Below are 16884 nucleotides of genomic sequence, written 5' to 3'. Positions count from 1 at the left end.
TATTTGCAGTCCTTCTGTTATACTAAATACTTGATGAAGTTAGTTTTATATTATGTATTACTAAAAACGATAAATGAAAGTGATTATTTTTTTCTGCAATTTACAGCAAGCAATTTCAAAATAAAATGGCTCACAATGAAGAGACCGTGGCAATTTCTTTTGAATTGTCCACTACATTGATTGAAATTGAGAGCACCAATAATGAAATATTGTCACAAGGAGGACATGACTTGTATGATTCCATTAGATTGATTGAAATGGACAGCACCAAGAATGAAATATTGTCACAAGGAGATGACTTGAATGATTCCACTACATTGATTGAAATTGAGAGCACCAATAATGAAATATTGTCACAAGGAGGAGATGGCTTGTATGATTCCATTAGATTGATTGAAATGGACAGCACCAATAATGAAATATTGTCACAAGGAGGAGATGACTTGAATGATTCCACTACATTGATTGAAATTGAGAGCACCAATAATGAAATATTGTCACGAGGAGATGACTTGAATGATTCCACTATATTGATTGAAATGGACAGCACCAATAATGAAATATTGTCAGAAGGAGGAGATGACTTGAATGATTTTTTTGATCAATCTCTTGATGGCGAATTTATCGAGTGTTTGGAGACCATAGAGTTACAAGAATCATCATTGCAGACTTTTAATGAGGAGATTCCAGATGAGATGATTGAAGAGGAAATTACTGATGAGGACATGTTACTAGTTGTTTCAAATTTAGAAAATTCTGAAGAATAAATTTATATTTAGAAATCAAAAATTGTTTGAGACATTATTTATTTTTATTTTTAATTTATGAGGTTGTAGCGAAGTGATTGTAGTATAAAATGAGACTTATAGTATAGAGTGCAACATTTTTATGTTACATGGTAAGTTTATTTATATTTACTTCCCTTCTGCCACTATATTATCTCCAATGTGTATTTGACATGTCTTCTTCATCTCCGGCCTCCTTTCTCTCACTGTGTGTCTCCGATGCATCTTATCGCTGGTATTTTGTGTAATTACAGAAGAGAGTAAAATAAAATAGTTCGGAACGTGAAAAGGGGGCAAAGTAGAGTACTCCTCACCCCCTAGGCCTTTTTAGGCGGTCCCAAAAGGATCAGTTTCTGCTTTCCTGAGAGATTATGGTATGAGTTCCATATACCACAATAACTTGCATTACAACATGCAAGATATCTATCTCCTATTACCAACTTTTGGAGATATTCGCGCTAAGCGCGAATATCTCCAAAAAGTAACACCTGCCCTGAGCAGTTCTTAGCCATGTTATCCAATGGGAGGTGGATAACATGGCTAAGAGTATTAGCTCGGTAATGCATGAATATCGCTGACTTTTTAGCGATATTCATGCATTGCGGCCGTTTATTATCGCATTTGCGATAAACCTTGATAATAGTAAGGTTTATCTTCGATAATTTCTGACGATGCTTAGTGGTAAAAAATTGGTTGGTAAGGATCGTTAGCGATAAATATCGCTTAACTTTGGTAATATGCACCAACGTCTGTTAACGTTCGATTCGAAGGAAATGAGGAAGTGTTGAAAAACATTGTCTGCGCCATCTTGCCTTTTTTGAAATGCCACACTTTTGTCGTGCACGGCAGCCATTTTAGATGTCTTGACCAGACCCACTCTCTGCACGCTGTCGATTCGTAGCATGGCTCCTCACCCTCGTAAGCATCTCCCCCAGGCACTGGTCACCACCGCTCTCTGTCTTATGTATGGGCAATAAACCTTCCCCCATCTGCGCTGCTCTTCCCTGAGAATCACACTCTGTGCCCGCCCGACACCTCCCTTTCGCCCTATTCACTACCGCACCCTCTGACACTCCTCTTCCTCTGTGTCCGAATGTCCAGGCCGGTCCTAGGCTATCAGCTAGCCCTGCAGATGTAGTTTATGGCCCCAGCTGTAAAGAATCACCCCTCTTCAAAGGAGTTATAGTAGATCAAGGCCCACACCCGATGTGATCCGTCACAGCACACGCGTTCCTACTATCTGAAAACCATCCTGTATTGTGATTGGGGAGGGGACCGAGCCTGAAGCGGAAGATTCCAGGAATGACTCTTTGTACATCAAAGTTTTTACAATTATGTGTCACATTAAAAATATATAGCACTCCAACAAAGTAGTAGGAATATAAAACTTTAATAACATATAAATATATACAACAAAACAAAAACAGTAAAAACATTTAAACAACGAAGAGACCGTGGCAATTTCTTTTTAATTATCCAATAGATTTATTGAAATTGACAGCACCAATAATGAAATATTCTTGTCAGTAGCGGTCTGTTGTGCGAATAGTTCCAAGGCAGCAGAACGCGCTGAAATCTAGATGGCACGAAAGTGATGTCTAGTAAGTTGCCGCCCAGCAAAAAACGGCGTGGGGCGCCGCGGGGGTGAGTGAGTCCAGTAGGCACCACAGCTATTCTTACCGGCATTGCAGAATTACTGCTGGGGACAATGCCTGTGCTGTAGCAGGGTCACGGGAACACACAAATGTGGCTGGGCCCAATGGGAAGGAGGGTAGGCAGGGCCTCACAATATGAACATAGAAAAAAATTGCCTATGCCCCCAAGTGAATTAAAGTACAAACTGACTTACAGTACGAGTAAACCACAATTTGTTAGTTTACACAAAACATTTTATGTTTGTTAATTGAATGGTCAGTTTACAAAAAGAGAGAAAATCACAATAAGCAGAACTCAGATCACTATCAACCTCATGGTTGAGTCATATATATATTCACAAACAAATCAAAATCACAAGTGCAAAACCCAACAAAATAGTGAACAATTTACAAAAACATTAGCATATTCACAAATGCCAACATCACATTGAATACATGGACCATAAAAACTTATTACATTTGAAAAACCAGGGTTCTTTGTCAATGTCTAGAAACCCAGAGAGAAAGTGAGAAACATTTATTTGAACCAATTGTTATGCTCACAGAGCCTGAATGGGAGCTATTCAAATGAATTTCAGGAACCAAAAGAGATTTCCGCAATAAATGACAATTTGGCAAATAAACGACTGCCGACGCGTTTCGAATCCTGATTAACAGCTTTCAGGATTCTCATCAGGGCGGATTCTATCTAGTCCATGGGCACTGTTTAAAATGAAAAACAAAAGCATGATTTTACTAACTGGCGCGACTTCTAACCATTAATCTCCAGGCAGTTAGGTAACACAAACAGTTTGTACCTTGTATGATTCCTGCCCACAGTTAATCACGAATTGAAAGGAATGTCGTCTGTGCTCGGTGGCCCGCACTGCAACAAAGTAATAGAGTCAGTGAGCGTTGGCCAGATGCGCAGGGGGGGGAGGTTGAATAACCATCTGTTACTCAGTTACCTGCATTTGTGTGGAAGCCAAGCCACATCTATGTCGCTGGTGGTGAAGTTCTTTTACTTTTCTGGAAAAAAAGGCGGTGGAATGCGTCTTAGTGCACTGTGTATTCACAAATTCAATACACGCATGGGCCCCTTGGTGTTCAGAAAAAAACTTACTTGGACGATGGTCTGCAAAAGCCTCAAGGTGGGTTCTGTTATGTAGTCCCTGTTCTACCATGCAGAGAGACAGTTGTACCTCTGTTGGGAAAAGCGGGAGGTGTCCTGTTACCGCTTTGCTATTTAAATTCAATTACAAGCGCTAGTCGCGTTTAAATTAAAAAATCAGACCACTTACTTGGACAAAAAATTCACTGTGTCCAAATTGGGGGTTCTATTGCGAGTCCTTCACCAAACGCTCGAATCAAGATCTGCAGGTGAATGGGAGGGGGATGCATTACCGCATTGTCATGTCAATGTTAAGTGAACAGTTTACAAAAACGGCTGCTTCCATGCTTACCACAGTGTCAGTTCCAATCAAACGAACTTGCTCCACAGCGTTGTCTCAGAGATGTGAATGTCTCTGGGCATCGCCGGTCAGGTGGCCAAACCAACAAACTTGTGTTGGGCCAATCAGGCGGAGGGCACAGTAATGGGGCATGCTGGGACCTGTAGTGTGAAACGTGAATTCAAGTTTTGGCTGACCATTAAAGTGCATTGTGGGACATGTAGTGTCTGACAGCATGCACAAAATGATTATGCTCTATTGATTTCACTGAGGCTATTGAGACCCTTATTTACACTGTCAAACTTTAGGATTAGGTACGCCTCTTTGCGCAACAACATTGTATCCACATCACGAAAGTGTTTAGGGTCAATCCATGCCAGTACAGTCCATTTAAAATCAGACTCAGAGTGGCCATTACTGGTAAAGTGTTCCACCATTGGGGCTGTGATGACTTTTTTCTTAAGCCGGGAGCGGTGCTGGGTAATCCGGGCATTAATCGGTTGGTTTGTTTTGCCAACATATACTTTGTCACATGGGCAGACCACCGCATAGACGACATTTCTAGTCTTGCAATTTGTGAAGCTGTCATGCTTCCATCTGATGCCATTGTTTACAAAAACGTCACCTTCAATGGTGCTTGAACAGGAAACACAATTGCCACACTTATGATGTCCGCATATGGGTTTCAGATTCCACTGCGTGACAAGGTCGCTTTTGGGTGCTGTGATATGACTGTCTGCTCTGATCAAATGTTGTCCTATGCTTCTGTTCTTACGCACAGCGAAGATGGGTTTTTGGAGAGGATACTCTAAAGACTCAAGAAGATGCCAGTTATTCCTAATTATGTTTTTAAATTGATTCGTGTGTTGGCCGAATGTTGTCACACAAACCAATTTTTGCAAATCTTTCTTTTCTTTCTTTTCAAGCAATGTCTCCCTAGGGGTAAATTTGGCCCTGTTCTTAGAGTGTTTTAACAGCTTTCTGGGGTACCCCCGTTCTGCCATCTCGTTGCAGAATCATGTTGCATGAGAGTCAAAATCACAAAGATTAGTGCAATTTCGCCTGATCCTCAACAGTTGCCCATAAGGCAAATTATTTTTTAACGATTGAGGATGCGAACTGGTATAATGCAAAATGGTGTTGCGGTCTGTTTCCTTTTTGTGCAAGGAGGTAATTAGCTTAGCCTCATGGGTGCTTACTGTGACGTCCAGGAAAGTCATTTCTTTTGGACTTTGGTTGAGTGTGAATTGGATGTCTGGGTGCCGAGCGTTCAGCCACAAATGGAACTGCTCGACGTCCGCCTGGCTCCCCTGCCACAGGAGCCAGACGTCGTCGATGTATCTTAGCCACTGAATGATATGTCCTGAAAAGGGGTTGGCACTAAGGACAAAACGCTCCTCATATTGTGCCATGTATAGCACAGCCAGCTCCGGTGCATAGGGACAACCCATGGCTGTCCCTTTGATTTGAACGTAAAAGCTATTTTCGAACTTGAAGTAGTTACTACGAAGAGTTATTTCTGCTAATGCCACAATGAAGTTGGTGGGTACCCGGTGGGGTCTCTCCCTTTGGTCTAAATATAGCTCGATGACCTCAAGCGCCTCATCCTGTGGTATCTGGGTGTAGAGCGAGGCGACGTCAAGTGTCACCATCAACTCAGTCTGGTCATCGAATGGGTGTCCCTCAATGTGTTTGATGAAAGCTGTTGTGTCGCTGAGGTGCGATCGGACTTTGGCAATACATGGCTTTAAGAAGAAATCAATGTATATGGACACTGGTTCGAGCGCCGAGTCGCAACCCGAGACAATGGGTCTGCCCGGGGGTACCTTGTCGTCTTTATGAATCTTCGGTAAGAAGTAGAGAACCGGAGTTCGAGGCATTTTCTTGTTGAGGAATTCATACTCTTTAGGTCCTAGGAAACCAAGGTCCAAACCCTCCTTAGTAAGTCGTGATATTTTGTCCTGAATTGCGTGGACTGGGTCTTCTTTTGACGGTCTGTACCATTCCCTGTTATTTACATGTTTTAAACCTTCGGCAAGGTACATGGGGCGTGGCCAAAGGACCACAGCCCCGCCTTTATCGGCTTGTTTGATAACTATTGAAGTGTCAGATTTCAGATCACTAATAGCTTTTTGTACGCCCTTGCTGATGTTATTCTTGGAAAAACTTTGTTTTCTCTCGAGTTTGGTAAGGGAAGACAGTACAGCCTGTTCAAAGGCTATGACTTGTTTTGGAATGTTTGAAGTTGGGGTGAAACGCGATTTCACTCTAAGTCCAGTCGTTTCCTGTGTGAACGTTATTTCGGCACCCGCGAAGAAAACTTTTAACCTTACCTTGCGGCAGAAGTCAAGTGCTTCCACTTTTAATTTTGTAAAGTCCGTCCTTTTGTTGGGAACGAATTTGAGGCCAAGGTTAAGAAGCATTTTTTCATCCCTAGAAAGGTCCCTATTAGAAAGGTTCACTACAGTAGATGAATCTAGTTGTTGTTGTAGTTCTTGTTGCGTGTTTGCATTTGCCAAGGTTGCTTGAACCGAGGTCGCGACTGGCCGCCCCTGGACAAAAAAGGAGCCGGCCCTCGAGTGGCGCCTCGTCTGTTAAAGTTGGATTGTCTTGAGTCAGAGGAGGAGTCAGAAGAAGAAGAAGTATCTGAGAAGGTTAAAAACTTATTTCTGGATCTACCCTGGAAGGAGTTTAGGGCCCCTCGTGACTCACCAGAAGTGTAAAAATCCTCTTTAAGAAAAGGATATACCCTCTCCAATTGAAAAGATTTCGAATCCTTTTCAAACTGAGCTGCTTTGGTATTCAAGGAGTAATCCTTGAAGGTGGCAATTTCCTTTTCGATTTTATCAAGGAGTGCCTTAGCTTCAGTCGTAGTCTGGTTGTCGTGAATTGTTTTAATCAGATCTTCTATCTCTTTCTCCTCCTGGCTGCAAATGCGTTGGGCTGTTTCAATAGTATGAACCATAAGGTCCCTGCTACACTTGGTGTTGATTTGACTAAACCCTTTCTTATAATCAGTATCCTCTGTGAAAATCACGGGGATGTTCTTAACTTGGAGGCCCCAAGGAATGGTACCAGCTTTTAGGTGCCTTAATAGAAAGTGGCCGTGCAGTTCTGTTCGGATGTGCTTCTTTTGAAGCCTTAACAGTTTGTCTGCCTCGTTTTGTTGTTTTGCTGAGGCACTCAAAGTAATTGTGGAGAATGGTGAAGACGCTATTAGTTGATCAATATGGCTCTCCGTGAAGGACAGCGTATCTTTGTCTGCCATAGTAAGCAAGAGTGAACCCTCTTGCACCGCAATGAATGCTGACAAAATACAAAGACACTTGGAAAGTGTCGTTCCCTAGCCACTCGGGCAGTTGCCCGCACTCAAACAGGAACACACAAATGTGGCTGGGCCCAATGGGAAGGAGGGTAGGCAGGGCCTCACAATATGAACATAGAAAAAAATTGCCTATGCCCCCAAGTGAATTAAAGTACAAACTGACTTACAGTACGAGTAAACCACAATTTGTTAGTTTACACAAAACATTTTATGTTTGTTAATTGAATGGTCAGTTTACAAAAAGAGAGAAAATCACAATAAGCAGAACTCAGATCACTATCAACCTCATGGTTGAGTCATATATATATTCACAAACAAATCAAAATCACAAGTGCAAAACCCAACAAAATAGTGAACAATTTACAAAAACATTAGCATATTCACAAATGCCAACATCACATTGAATACATGGACCATAAAAACTTATTACATTTGAAAAACCAGGGTTCTTTGTCAATGTCTAGAAACCCAGAGAGAAAGTGAGAAACATTTATTTGAACCAATTGTTATGCTCACAGAGCCTGAATGGGAGCTATTCAAATGAATTTCAGGAACCAAAAGAGATTTCCGCAATAAATGACAATTTGGCAAATAAACGACTGCCGACGCGTTTCGAATCCTGATTAACAGCTTTCAGGATTCTCATCAGGGCGGATTCTATCTAGTCCATGGGCACTGTTTAAAATGAAAAACAAAAGCATGATTTTACTAACTGGCGCGACTTCTAACCATTAATCTCCAGGCAGTTAGGTAACACAAACAGTTTGTACCTTGTATGATTCCTGCCCACAGTTAATCACGAATTGAAAGGAATGTCGTCTGTGCTCGGTGGCCCGCACTGCAACAAAGTAATAGAGTCAGTGAGCGTTGGCCAGATGCGCAGGGGGGGGAGGTTGAATAACCATCTGTTACTCAGTTACCTGCATTTGTGTGGAAGCCAAGCCACATCTATGTCGCTGGTGGTGAAGTTCTTTTACTTTTCTGGAAAAAAAGGCGGTGGAATGCGTTTTAGTGCACTGTGTATTCACAAATTCAATACACGCATGGGCCCCTTGGTGTTCAGAAAAAAACTTACTTGGACGATGGTCTGCAAAAGCCTCAAGGTGGGTTCTGTTATGTAGTCCCTGTTCTACCATGCAGAGAGACAGTTGTACCTCTGTTGGGAAAAGCGGGAGGTGTCCTGTTACCGCTTTGCTATTTAAATTCAATTACAAGCGCTAGTCGCGTTTAAATTAAAAAATCAGACCACTTACTTGGACAAAAAATTCACTGTGTCCAAATTGGGGGTTCTATTGCGAGTCCTTCACCAAACGCTCGAATCAAGATCTGCAGGTGAATGGGAGGGGGATGCATTACCGCATTGTCATGTCAATGTTAAGTGAACAGTTTACAAAAACGGCTGCTTCCATGCTTACCACAGTGTCAGTTCCAATCAAACGAACTTGCTCCACAGCGTTGTCTCAGAGATGTGAATGTCTCTGGGCATCGCCGGTCAGGTGGCCAAACCAACAAACTTGTGTTGGGCCAATCAGGCGGAGGGCACAGTAATGGGGCATGCTGGGACCTGTAGTGTGAAACGTGAATTCAAGTTTTGGCTGACCATTAAAGTGCATTGTGGGACATGTAGTGTCTGACAGCATGCACAAAATGATTATGCTCTATTGATTTCACTGAGGCTATTGAGACCCTTATTTACACTGTCAAACTTTAGGATTAGGTACGCCTCTTTGCGCAACAACATTGTATCCACATCACGAAAGTGTTTAGGGTCAATCCATGCCAGTACAGTCCATTTAAAATCAGACTCAGAGTGGCCATTACTGGTAAAGTGTTCCACCATTGGGGCTGTGATGACTTTTTTCTTAAGCCGGGAGCGGTGCTGGGTAATCCGGGCATTAATCGGTTGGTTTGTTTTGCCAACATATACTTTGTCACATGGGCAGACCACCGCATAGACGACATTTCTAGTCTTGCAATTTGTGAAGCTGTCATGCTTCCATCTGATGCCATTGTTTACAAAAACGTCACCTTCAATGGTGCTTGAACAGGAAACACAATTGCCACACTTATGATGTCCGCATATGGGTTTCAGATTCCACTGCGTGACAAGGTCGCTTTTGGGTGCTGTGATATGACTGTCTGCTCTGATCAAATGTTGTCCTATGCTTCTGTTCTTACGCATAGCGAAGATGGGTTTTTGGAGAGGATACTCTAAAGACTCAAGAAGATGCCAGTTATTCCTAATTATGTTTTTAAATTGATTCGTGTGTTGGCCGAATGTTGTCACACAAACCAATTTTTGCAAATCTTTCTTTTCTTTCTTTTCAAGCAATGTCTCCCTAGGGGTTTTGCACTTGTGATTTTGATTTGTTTGTGAATATATATATGACTCAACCATGAGGTTGATAGTGATCTGAGTTCTGCTTATTGTGATTTTCTCTCTTTTTGTAAACTGACCATTCAATTAACAAACATAAAATGTTTTGTGTAAACTAACAAATTGTGGTTTACTCGTACTGTAAGTCAGTTTGTACTTTAATTCACTTGGGGGCATAGGCAATTTTTTTCTATGTAGCAGGGTCACAGCAGAAACAAAAAGGATTCTGTTGAAGATGTTGTTGGTTTTCAATTTGAAAACAGTTCTGGTGTCAACTGCTATGCTAATGTAGTGGTTAATGTTTTGTTTTCTCTAGAAAATGTAAAAGAGGGGGAGGCAGTCCAAAGTTCCGTTAAAAGGGCAAAGGAAAGGATCGGTGGTTTGAACTATCAGTCAAAAAGGGGAGGGGGTGCAATAATTTTTCCTACCGGGTCACACTGTGCTTTCACCGGAAGTAAGGTCTGCAGGATTGTAGTAATTCAAAGTGAGGCTGGCGCCAGCATGGGAGCGCCGACGTCCCGCGGATACAGTTTCGTCACTCCACGGGCGATCATGGCAGTCATTCCCCATCGGGGGTCGGAGACTCCCGCGGCTCCTCTAGAATCTTCAAGGTCGTGGAGGACTACGGTGGTGGAGTCAACCAGTGACCGGGCCATTTCTTTATGTTGGGCCCGCTCTTGCCAGGTCGACCGCCATTTTGAGAGTTCGGCAGCTACCGGCGATCGCGGGGTCACATGAGCGGACGGGCTCCACCCTGCCGGGCGAGACGTTGCAGCATGGCCACAGTGGAAGAACCGTTATCTAGGTCGTTCCGAAACTGTGCAGCACTGTAGTTGTTAGGATGCCACCGCCTGGAGCGCTGAGGGTGCAGCTGGGAAGCCTCCACCTGGGGAGGCGGGAGAGGCCTGTTCGCACCGTCTCTCCCTCCCAGTGCACCCCACGGCGTCTCGCTTGAGATTTGTTATGGCCGGACCAGGCGATGAGGACGAGGGGGGGGTCGGAGGCATGTGCAAGACATCCCCCTCCAGTGTTGTCGCAGCCATTATAAAAGAAAGAAGTGTCCCGTCCGTCTTCGGGCCGGGCTTCCGGTGGATGTCGGCCGGACGCCCCTGGCTCTGGCCCCATGAACGGGTTTCTTGGTTTATCGGCTGCAGCCGGATCCCGTCGGCCTCGGCCCCCCGACCGTTGGTGGTCGGACCGGAAGAGCATGTGGCGGGACTACCTGCAACTCTCAAGGGCCACCGCGGCCGGACTGGGAGAGAGAGGGGAGGGTCGAGGAGACATTCCCCCCCCCTGCAACTGTTCAGCGTTGTAAAGGCAATCCCCTGGCCGGGTCCCGCTGGTCTCGGCCTCTCCTCCGGCTACACCCTACGTTAGGATCTCCTGGCCGAGGCGTGGCAGCAGGACCTGCCTTATATGGGCTGCTCCCGGCTGGGCGTAGCCGGAACCCTGCCCCACCTTGGAAGTTTCCAGAGTGGGGGTGGATGTTCTACTGACTTGCATTTTCCCTAGTCTATCGATTTTTTTGGCGTGGCAGGCGGTGGGACAGCGAGGGGTGATTTGGTTTCTCTTACTGTTTTTCTGGTCTCTCACCACTGGCATATTTTAACGTTTTCTTGTTTCTAGGACATTAATAGGTTTTATCATTACGTTATGTTATCGTTTCTTTGTTCGTTGTTTAATAAAAGTTCATGTTCATCAGTGGCCTACTGATTTTCGTTTTCCTATTTTTTTCTTTCCAGGTTGTTTCATGGTAAAGTTTCTGTTAACAGGATACAGTGATCACTTCGTTATTATTGCATATGTCCTTTTCACTAGGGGTGCTCTCTGGTCGGGCCAGATGACGTATCTCTAGTAAATGGTCCGGGTGAAAAAGGTGCATCAATCAGTGGGGAGTAGATAGGCATGACAGATTACAACGGGGGAGAACGGTCCGCATTACGTACCCTTTCACTACTTGCAAAGATTTTCCTACGTTTATTTGCAAACAGGGAATACCTCCAAAAAGAACTAATTCCCAAACAGTCAATGTTCGGACAATCAATCAATCAATGAGGAATGAAATAGATACGACGTGTTAAAGGCTTGCGTTACCTACCCTTCACTATCTGCAAAGGGAGATAGAATATTCCTATTCTTCCTTGTTTGCAGGTAGAGAAGATCGTTAAGAGAATTAACTTCGAACAATTCAATGCTCGATTGAAACAATCAACAAGGGGTACTGTGAACACAAATGAACGCCGCTTATATACATACGCATTGCTATTTTCAACAGGTTGTTCCTAATGTTTCTATTTTAGCGAGGTCAAAAGAGATCCCATTAGTGGCCTACTGATTTTGCTCGATTCCTTTTGTTTTTTTACACGATTTTTCGCTATCTGCAAAGACTAAACAGAGTATTGCGACTCTGTGCTTGTTTGTAAATAGAGAATGAACCAAAGAGAACAATCAATCAAATGGAGAGAGAAGCAGGCACGACGGATTACAAAGGGGGAAAGGGCTGCGTTAACTACCCTTCACTATCTGCAAAGAGAGAGTACTCCTAATAGAAATGAGGGGTGGGGGGCAGCAATCAAAGCAGATCAGTGTGCATAAACACGAAAAAAAAAATTCTTACCACGTACTTGACATTCGACAGCTTATGATATTTGCTATTAAAAAACCATTGAAATTCACTGAAAAAACCATAGGTTATAGACCATATATAGTTAGGAATTAGCATTTACAAAACCTTGAAAATTCACTGAAAAAACCATAGGTTATAGACCATATATAGTTAGGAATTAGCATTTAAAAAACCTTATTTTACTCACACAAAACCATTGAAATTCCATATATAGTTAGTTGCACTAACTATATATTGCGCACCCGCAATCCACTGCTGATGATGTCACATATTACATCATTCATGACATGGTCAGTGACATCACTGATGACATCACTGATGACATCTCAAATGACATCACTGATGACATCACTGATGACAACATCCAGTGACTATGTTTCTGTAAAGTTAAAATATGTCTTACATATTGAAGAATGAGTGGATGTATAAGTGTCTGGACGAAGGATTTAGTAGGTGCATGACTGAATGTATGAGTGAGTGATTAAATGTGTCTCACTGAGTGCATGGGTTAGTGACTAAACTGTCTTAATTTGTGCATCATTATGTCTGTTGTTCTGTAAACTGCTGCATGTGTTGATCAGTAGCTATATGAGTAACTATATGGGTTATTGATTGATTGCCCAAGTATTTGCATGGGAGACTGAGTGTGTGTGTGGCTGGATGGGAGGTGTGTGACTCTGTACAGATCAATGTGTACTTGTATCAATGATTGTATAAGAGAGTAAGTATGTGTTAGTATATGGTTGAAAACGTAAGGTGCTCTATGTTTAACTGTATAGAGTAGAAAATGGAAGTGTGATTGATTCTTTACAGGACTGACTAGGTGTGTGAGTAACTCCATGGATGAGTGGCAGAGTGTGAGTGTCTGTATAGGTGTATGAGTGCATATGATTGTGTTGTAAACATGAGTGATTGTATGTATGAATGATTGTATGGGTGAATGAGTGAATGTGTGTGTAGACGTAGGAATCAGTGAGTACGTATGTAGTAACTAGTATTGGTGTGTCAATGGTTTCAAAAATTATACTCTGTTTTTAACACTGGGTGAAACAGAGGTTATATTAAAATGTGAGGAGATGCATTGTATTGTCACATGAATGATATCATCAGTGATGTGATCATTGATGTCAAGTGAGATGTCATCAGTGATGTCATTTGAGATGTCATCAGTGATGTCATCAGTGATGTCACTGACCATGTCATGAATGATGTAATATGTGACATCATCAGCAGTGGATTGCGGGTGCGCAATATATAGTTAGTGCAACTAACTATATATGGAATTTCAATGGTTTTGTGTGAGTAAAATAAGGTTTTTTAAATGCTAATTCCTAACTATATATGGTCTATAACCTATGGTTTTTTCAGTGAATATATATATATATATATATATATGTATATTTATGTTATGAAGCATAATTTCACTGATATGCTCACGTTGTCATTTAGAATTATCGGGATGTGTTTGAGGACACCTGAGTTGAATACCACTCTCCCTTTGAACATACCCTATGAGGTCCATCCTTGCATTTTTGTTAAGTGCTACTCGTAATGTAAACATCATAAAATGTTCTGTCTCATGTTTGATATGATTAAATTTGTTTATATAGGCTCTTATGGAACAAACAGTTGATGCAAGTAGCCCCATTTGAAGACAGGTGATATTTTAGAAGTGGCCTTCTAGAACCTTTGAACACTTGCGCCCTTGAGTCTGGGTGAATGTTCTACTTATAAAGCTGTGAACTATGTTTTCAGCTTCCAATACACATAGTAGTAACACTGTATTCATACGTTCATCTTTAGGGTGTCTCCATTTGTGTCCTGACGAAGAACCTTCCTGATGTTTTTACTTATACGTTGAAACAGGCTGTAACTAGGATATTCTATTCATGACTAAACAGTCTTAGTTGCTGTGAATTGTACTATAGACAGATTGCCAAATATGCTCCAATCAAATGTATATATCAAATTGTTGTATCATGCACACTTCCTTGCAGAAGCTGGTTATACTGCACACTGAGCACACTTTCTCTAATTCCAATCATATTCATAATGTGTCCTTGATGTAATGAATTCTGTTAAGATACAGTTTTTTTCAGTCATTGGGATGACCTGCATTATGTACTCCCTAAAGGAGAATTGCATGTGATCCAACAGAACCATTTTGTATGCATACTGTATTTGACCAAGCTATTGCATTGTACATTACTACAGCACCTCGTCCTTTGTACTTATTAATAGGGAAAAGGATGACGTTAAGTCACTGTGCACAAGATATGAAGAAAGTGTATTCAGTGTGCCACTCCCAGCACTCTTGGTATTCTGCCATTATGTTTAGATTGTTTGCCTCTGGTCATGAAGTTCTTCACTGATGGTAGATCTTTCTCGGTGGATGCTGCACAGTTATGTCTTTTTTGAAGTGGCATTCTTCCATGTAGAAAAGCATTGCAATTTAATTAGTAGGTGGCCTTCAGCTGCACCCGGTCTTGTCCATCAATAGTTTCGGAACACCTCTGGTATCAGTGTGATTCATAAAATACATTGCAACATAACAAAAAGAAATATCCAATGGGATTCATAACAAGTGTCATAAAAAATAATTTCATGCTCATTCCCTGAGGTAGTTCAGTGTCAACCACACAAAAAGAGATTTAATGTAAAATAAATTGACTCACCCTGGGATCCCACCAGATTCCAATTTATTGGCAATGTCCACGTCCCATGACCAGACATCGAATTGCCACTTCCGAAGACCCAACACTCCACAAAGGACTGACCCAGAATGTATTCCTATCCGCATGTCAATGTCATGTTTCGTTCTTGATCTAACATACCTGTGTTAGAGAGATGCATAAGAAACACGCTGAATATTGATAACTACAATATTTTATTTCTAAAGTTAGTTATGTATACCATGCATGTACTGTGTAAGAGCCTAACGAATATAAAAGATCTGTGATAAACATTCCTGTTATTACAGTTTCAGTAAAGTAAGCCATCTTTTTTAAGGAGAAACTGGAAAAAGGAACAGCACATTGTGGGTAATAATCATCACCATTATGTACATGAATACATTAAAATCATTCCTCAAAATTATATTGCCACAATGCGGCAAATTGACTGCTCATATGTGAGTGTGACATAGTTTAGGGGCGAGCTATCTAAGAACGTAGAGTTCAACGAGGCACCCATGTAATGTGATCATGTTCTTACCCTTTGTAAAGCTCACCACCCTTGATCAACACATTTAAATGGAAATGGAAACTACTGATTTTAAATTGCATTGGGTCATGAAGTCAATTTCCAGGGTTTAGTTCTGAAATACAAAGAAAATGAATCTGCACAAGGACATCATTGAATGTCTGCCCTGGACTACAATGTCATGGCATGGTAGTCACAGGTGTGAAACATAGGCATTAGCAGGGATGATGTTCCTGAGAATTCCACTCTCCTGTCTTCTCACTTACTATTGTTCGCTCTGCACAATCGCTTCTCCAAGACATTAGAAAGGTACGTAAATTGACCCTTACCCATCTGAGTAAGGTCAGAAGCCAGATATAGGCTTTTGCAGACTGGTATCATAGTTCAGGTCCAGTCTTTAACACTGGAAGCAGCATATCTCTTTTGTGCTCACAAATTATTAAAGTAAACTCTGACAAGAAAACTGGTTCATCTCCAAAGTCTCACAGGGAATCACGGTCCAGGTCCAGGCTTGGAGAATTAGGTAGGCTGATGTGGGTAGCTATTCATGTCAAAGTGTAGGGAGAGCAGGTACTCTTGGAAAGCATTAGCCTTTCACAGTAACTCCGTTATGAAGGGCATGTTGAGGCAGCATGCCACCTCAGCTTCAAATCAAGGTACACATTTTAAAACTTGCTTTTTGCAAATAGTTTAACTTAAATGTATTAATTTTATTACACGTCCTAATTATTTGCCACATTTGGCACAGCTTTACTGCTGCCACTTTAAGATACTTGAGAACAGATTCAAAACAGACACCAGAATCCTATGTGTTATCCTGTGGCAGAGCCTTCTTTTTAACACAATTTGCTTTTGTAATTCACTGCAGACTTAGAGGGCAAAGATGTATTACTGACTATAGTTAACCACCTTTGCTTACCATCACAGGCGTAGAACAAAAAAAGATACAGGGGGATATGTACAATGAAGTGGCAGAGCGTGTCGTTAGCCTCCTTGGCTTAACGACACGCTCCGCCACTTCGGAAGCGCAAGGCTGCATAATGTTTACAAGAACGTGATGCAGCTGTGCGTTTCCCCCTGCGATGGTGCTAAGTTTAACCACTTAGCACCAACGCAGGCACCCTTGCACCAGAGTGCAAGGGTGTCTGTGTGCAGGGGAGGATTGGTTATGTATAGGAATGTGTCAATTCCTGCACATAAACAATCCTAAAATGCCATTTTGTAACTTTCATGTGTGCTGCTTCATGCAGCACACATGAAAGTTACAAAGTTACAATTTACAAAGTTACAGGTTGCAATGTTGCAGTAATAAAAAGCAAACAGAATACTGTTATGTAAGCAACGTGCTATAGTATATTCAAACAAGTTCTGCTTCCATTGTATAATTACCTAAGAATAGATAGGCATACAAGTACATAACAATAACATCCTCTATAGCACAGGAAAAAGAATAAAAGATCATGTCTAATATGTATACAAGCAGCT

General features: G+C 41.9%; 1 protein-coding gene across 1 annotated transcript in view; it reads right to left on the bottom strand.

The window, feature by feature from the left end:
• The window catches only part of ADCY8 (adenylate cyclase 8), a 1090843-nt gene that overhangs the window by 340506 nt on the left and 733453 nt on the right, over positions 1–16884 (bottom strand). The window contains exon 6 of the mRNA XM_078686748.1: positions 14874–15032. Within this exon, the coding sequence (XP_078542874.1) occupies positions 14874–15032 (159 nt within the window). The remainder of the gene's footprint in view (positions 1–14873; positions 15033–16884) is intronic.

The sequence above is a fragment of the Lissotriton helveticus genome, chromosome 4_1 (assembly GCF_964261635.1).
Source record: "Lissotriton helveticus chromosome 4_1, aLisHel1.1, whole genome shotgun sequence".
Classification (NCBI taxonomy): Eukaryota; Metazoa; Chordata; class Amphibia; order Caudata; family Salamandridae; genus Lissotriton; species Lissotriton helveticus.
Note: the sequence above shows the minus strand (reverse complement) of the source record. Positions and strands in the feature narration are given on the sequence as shown.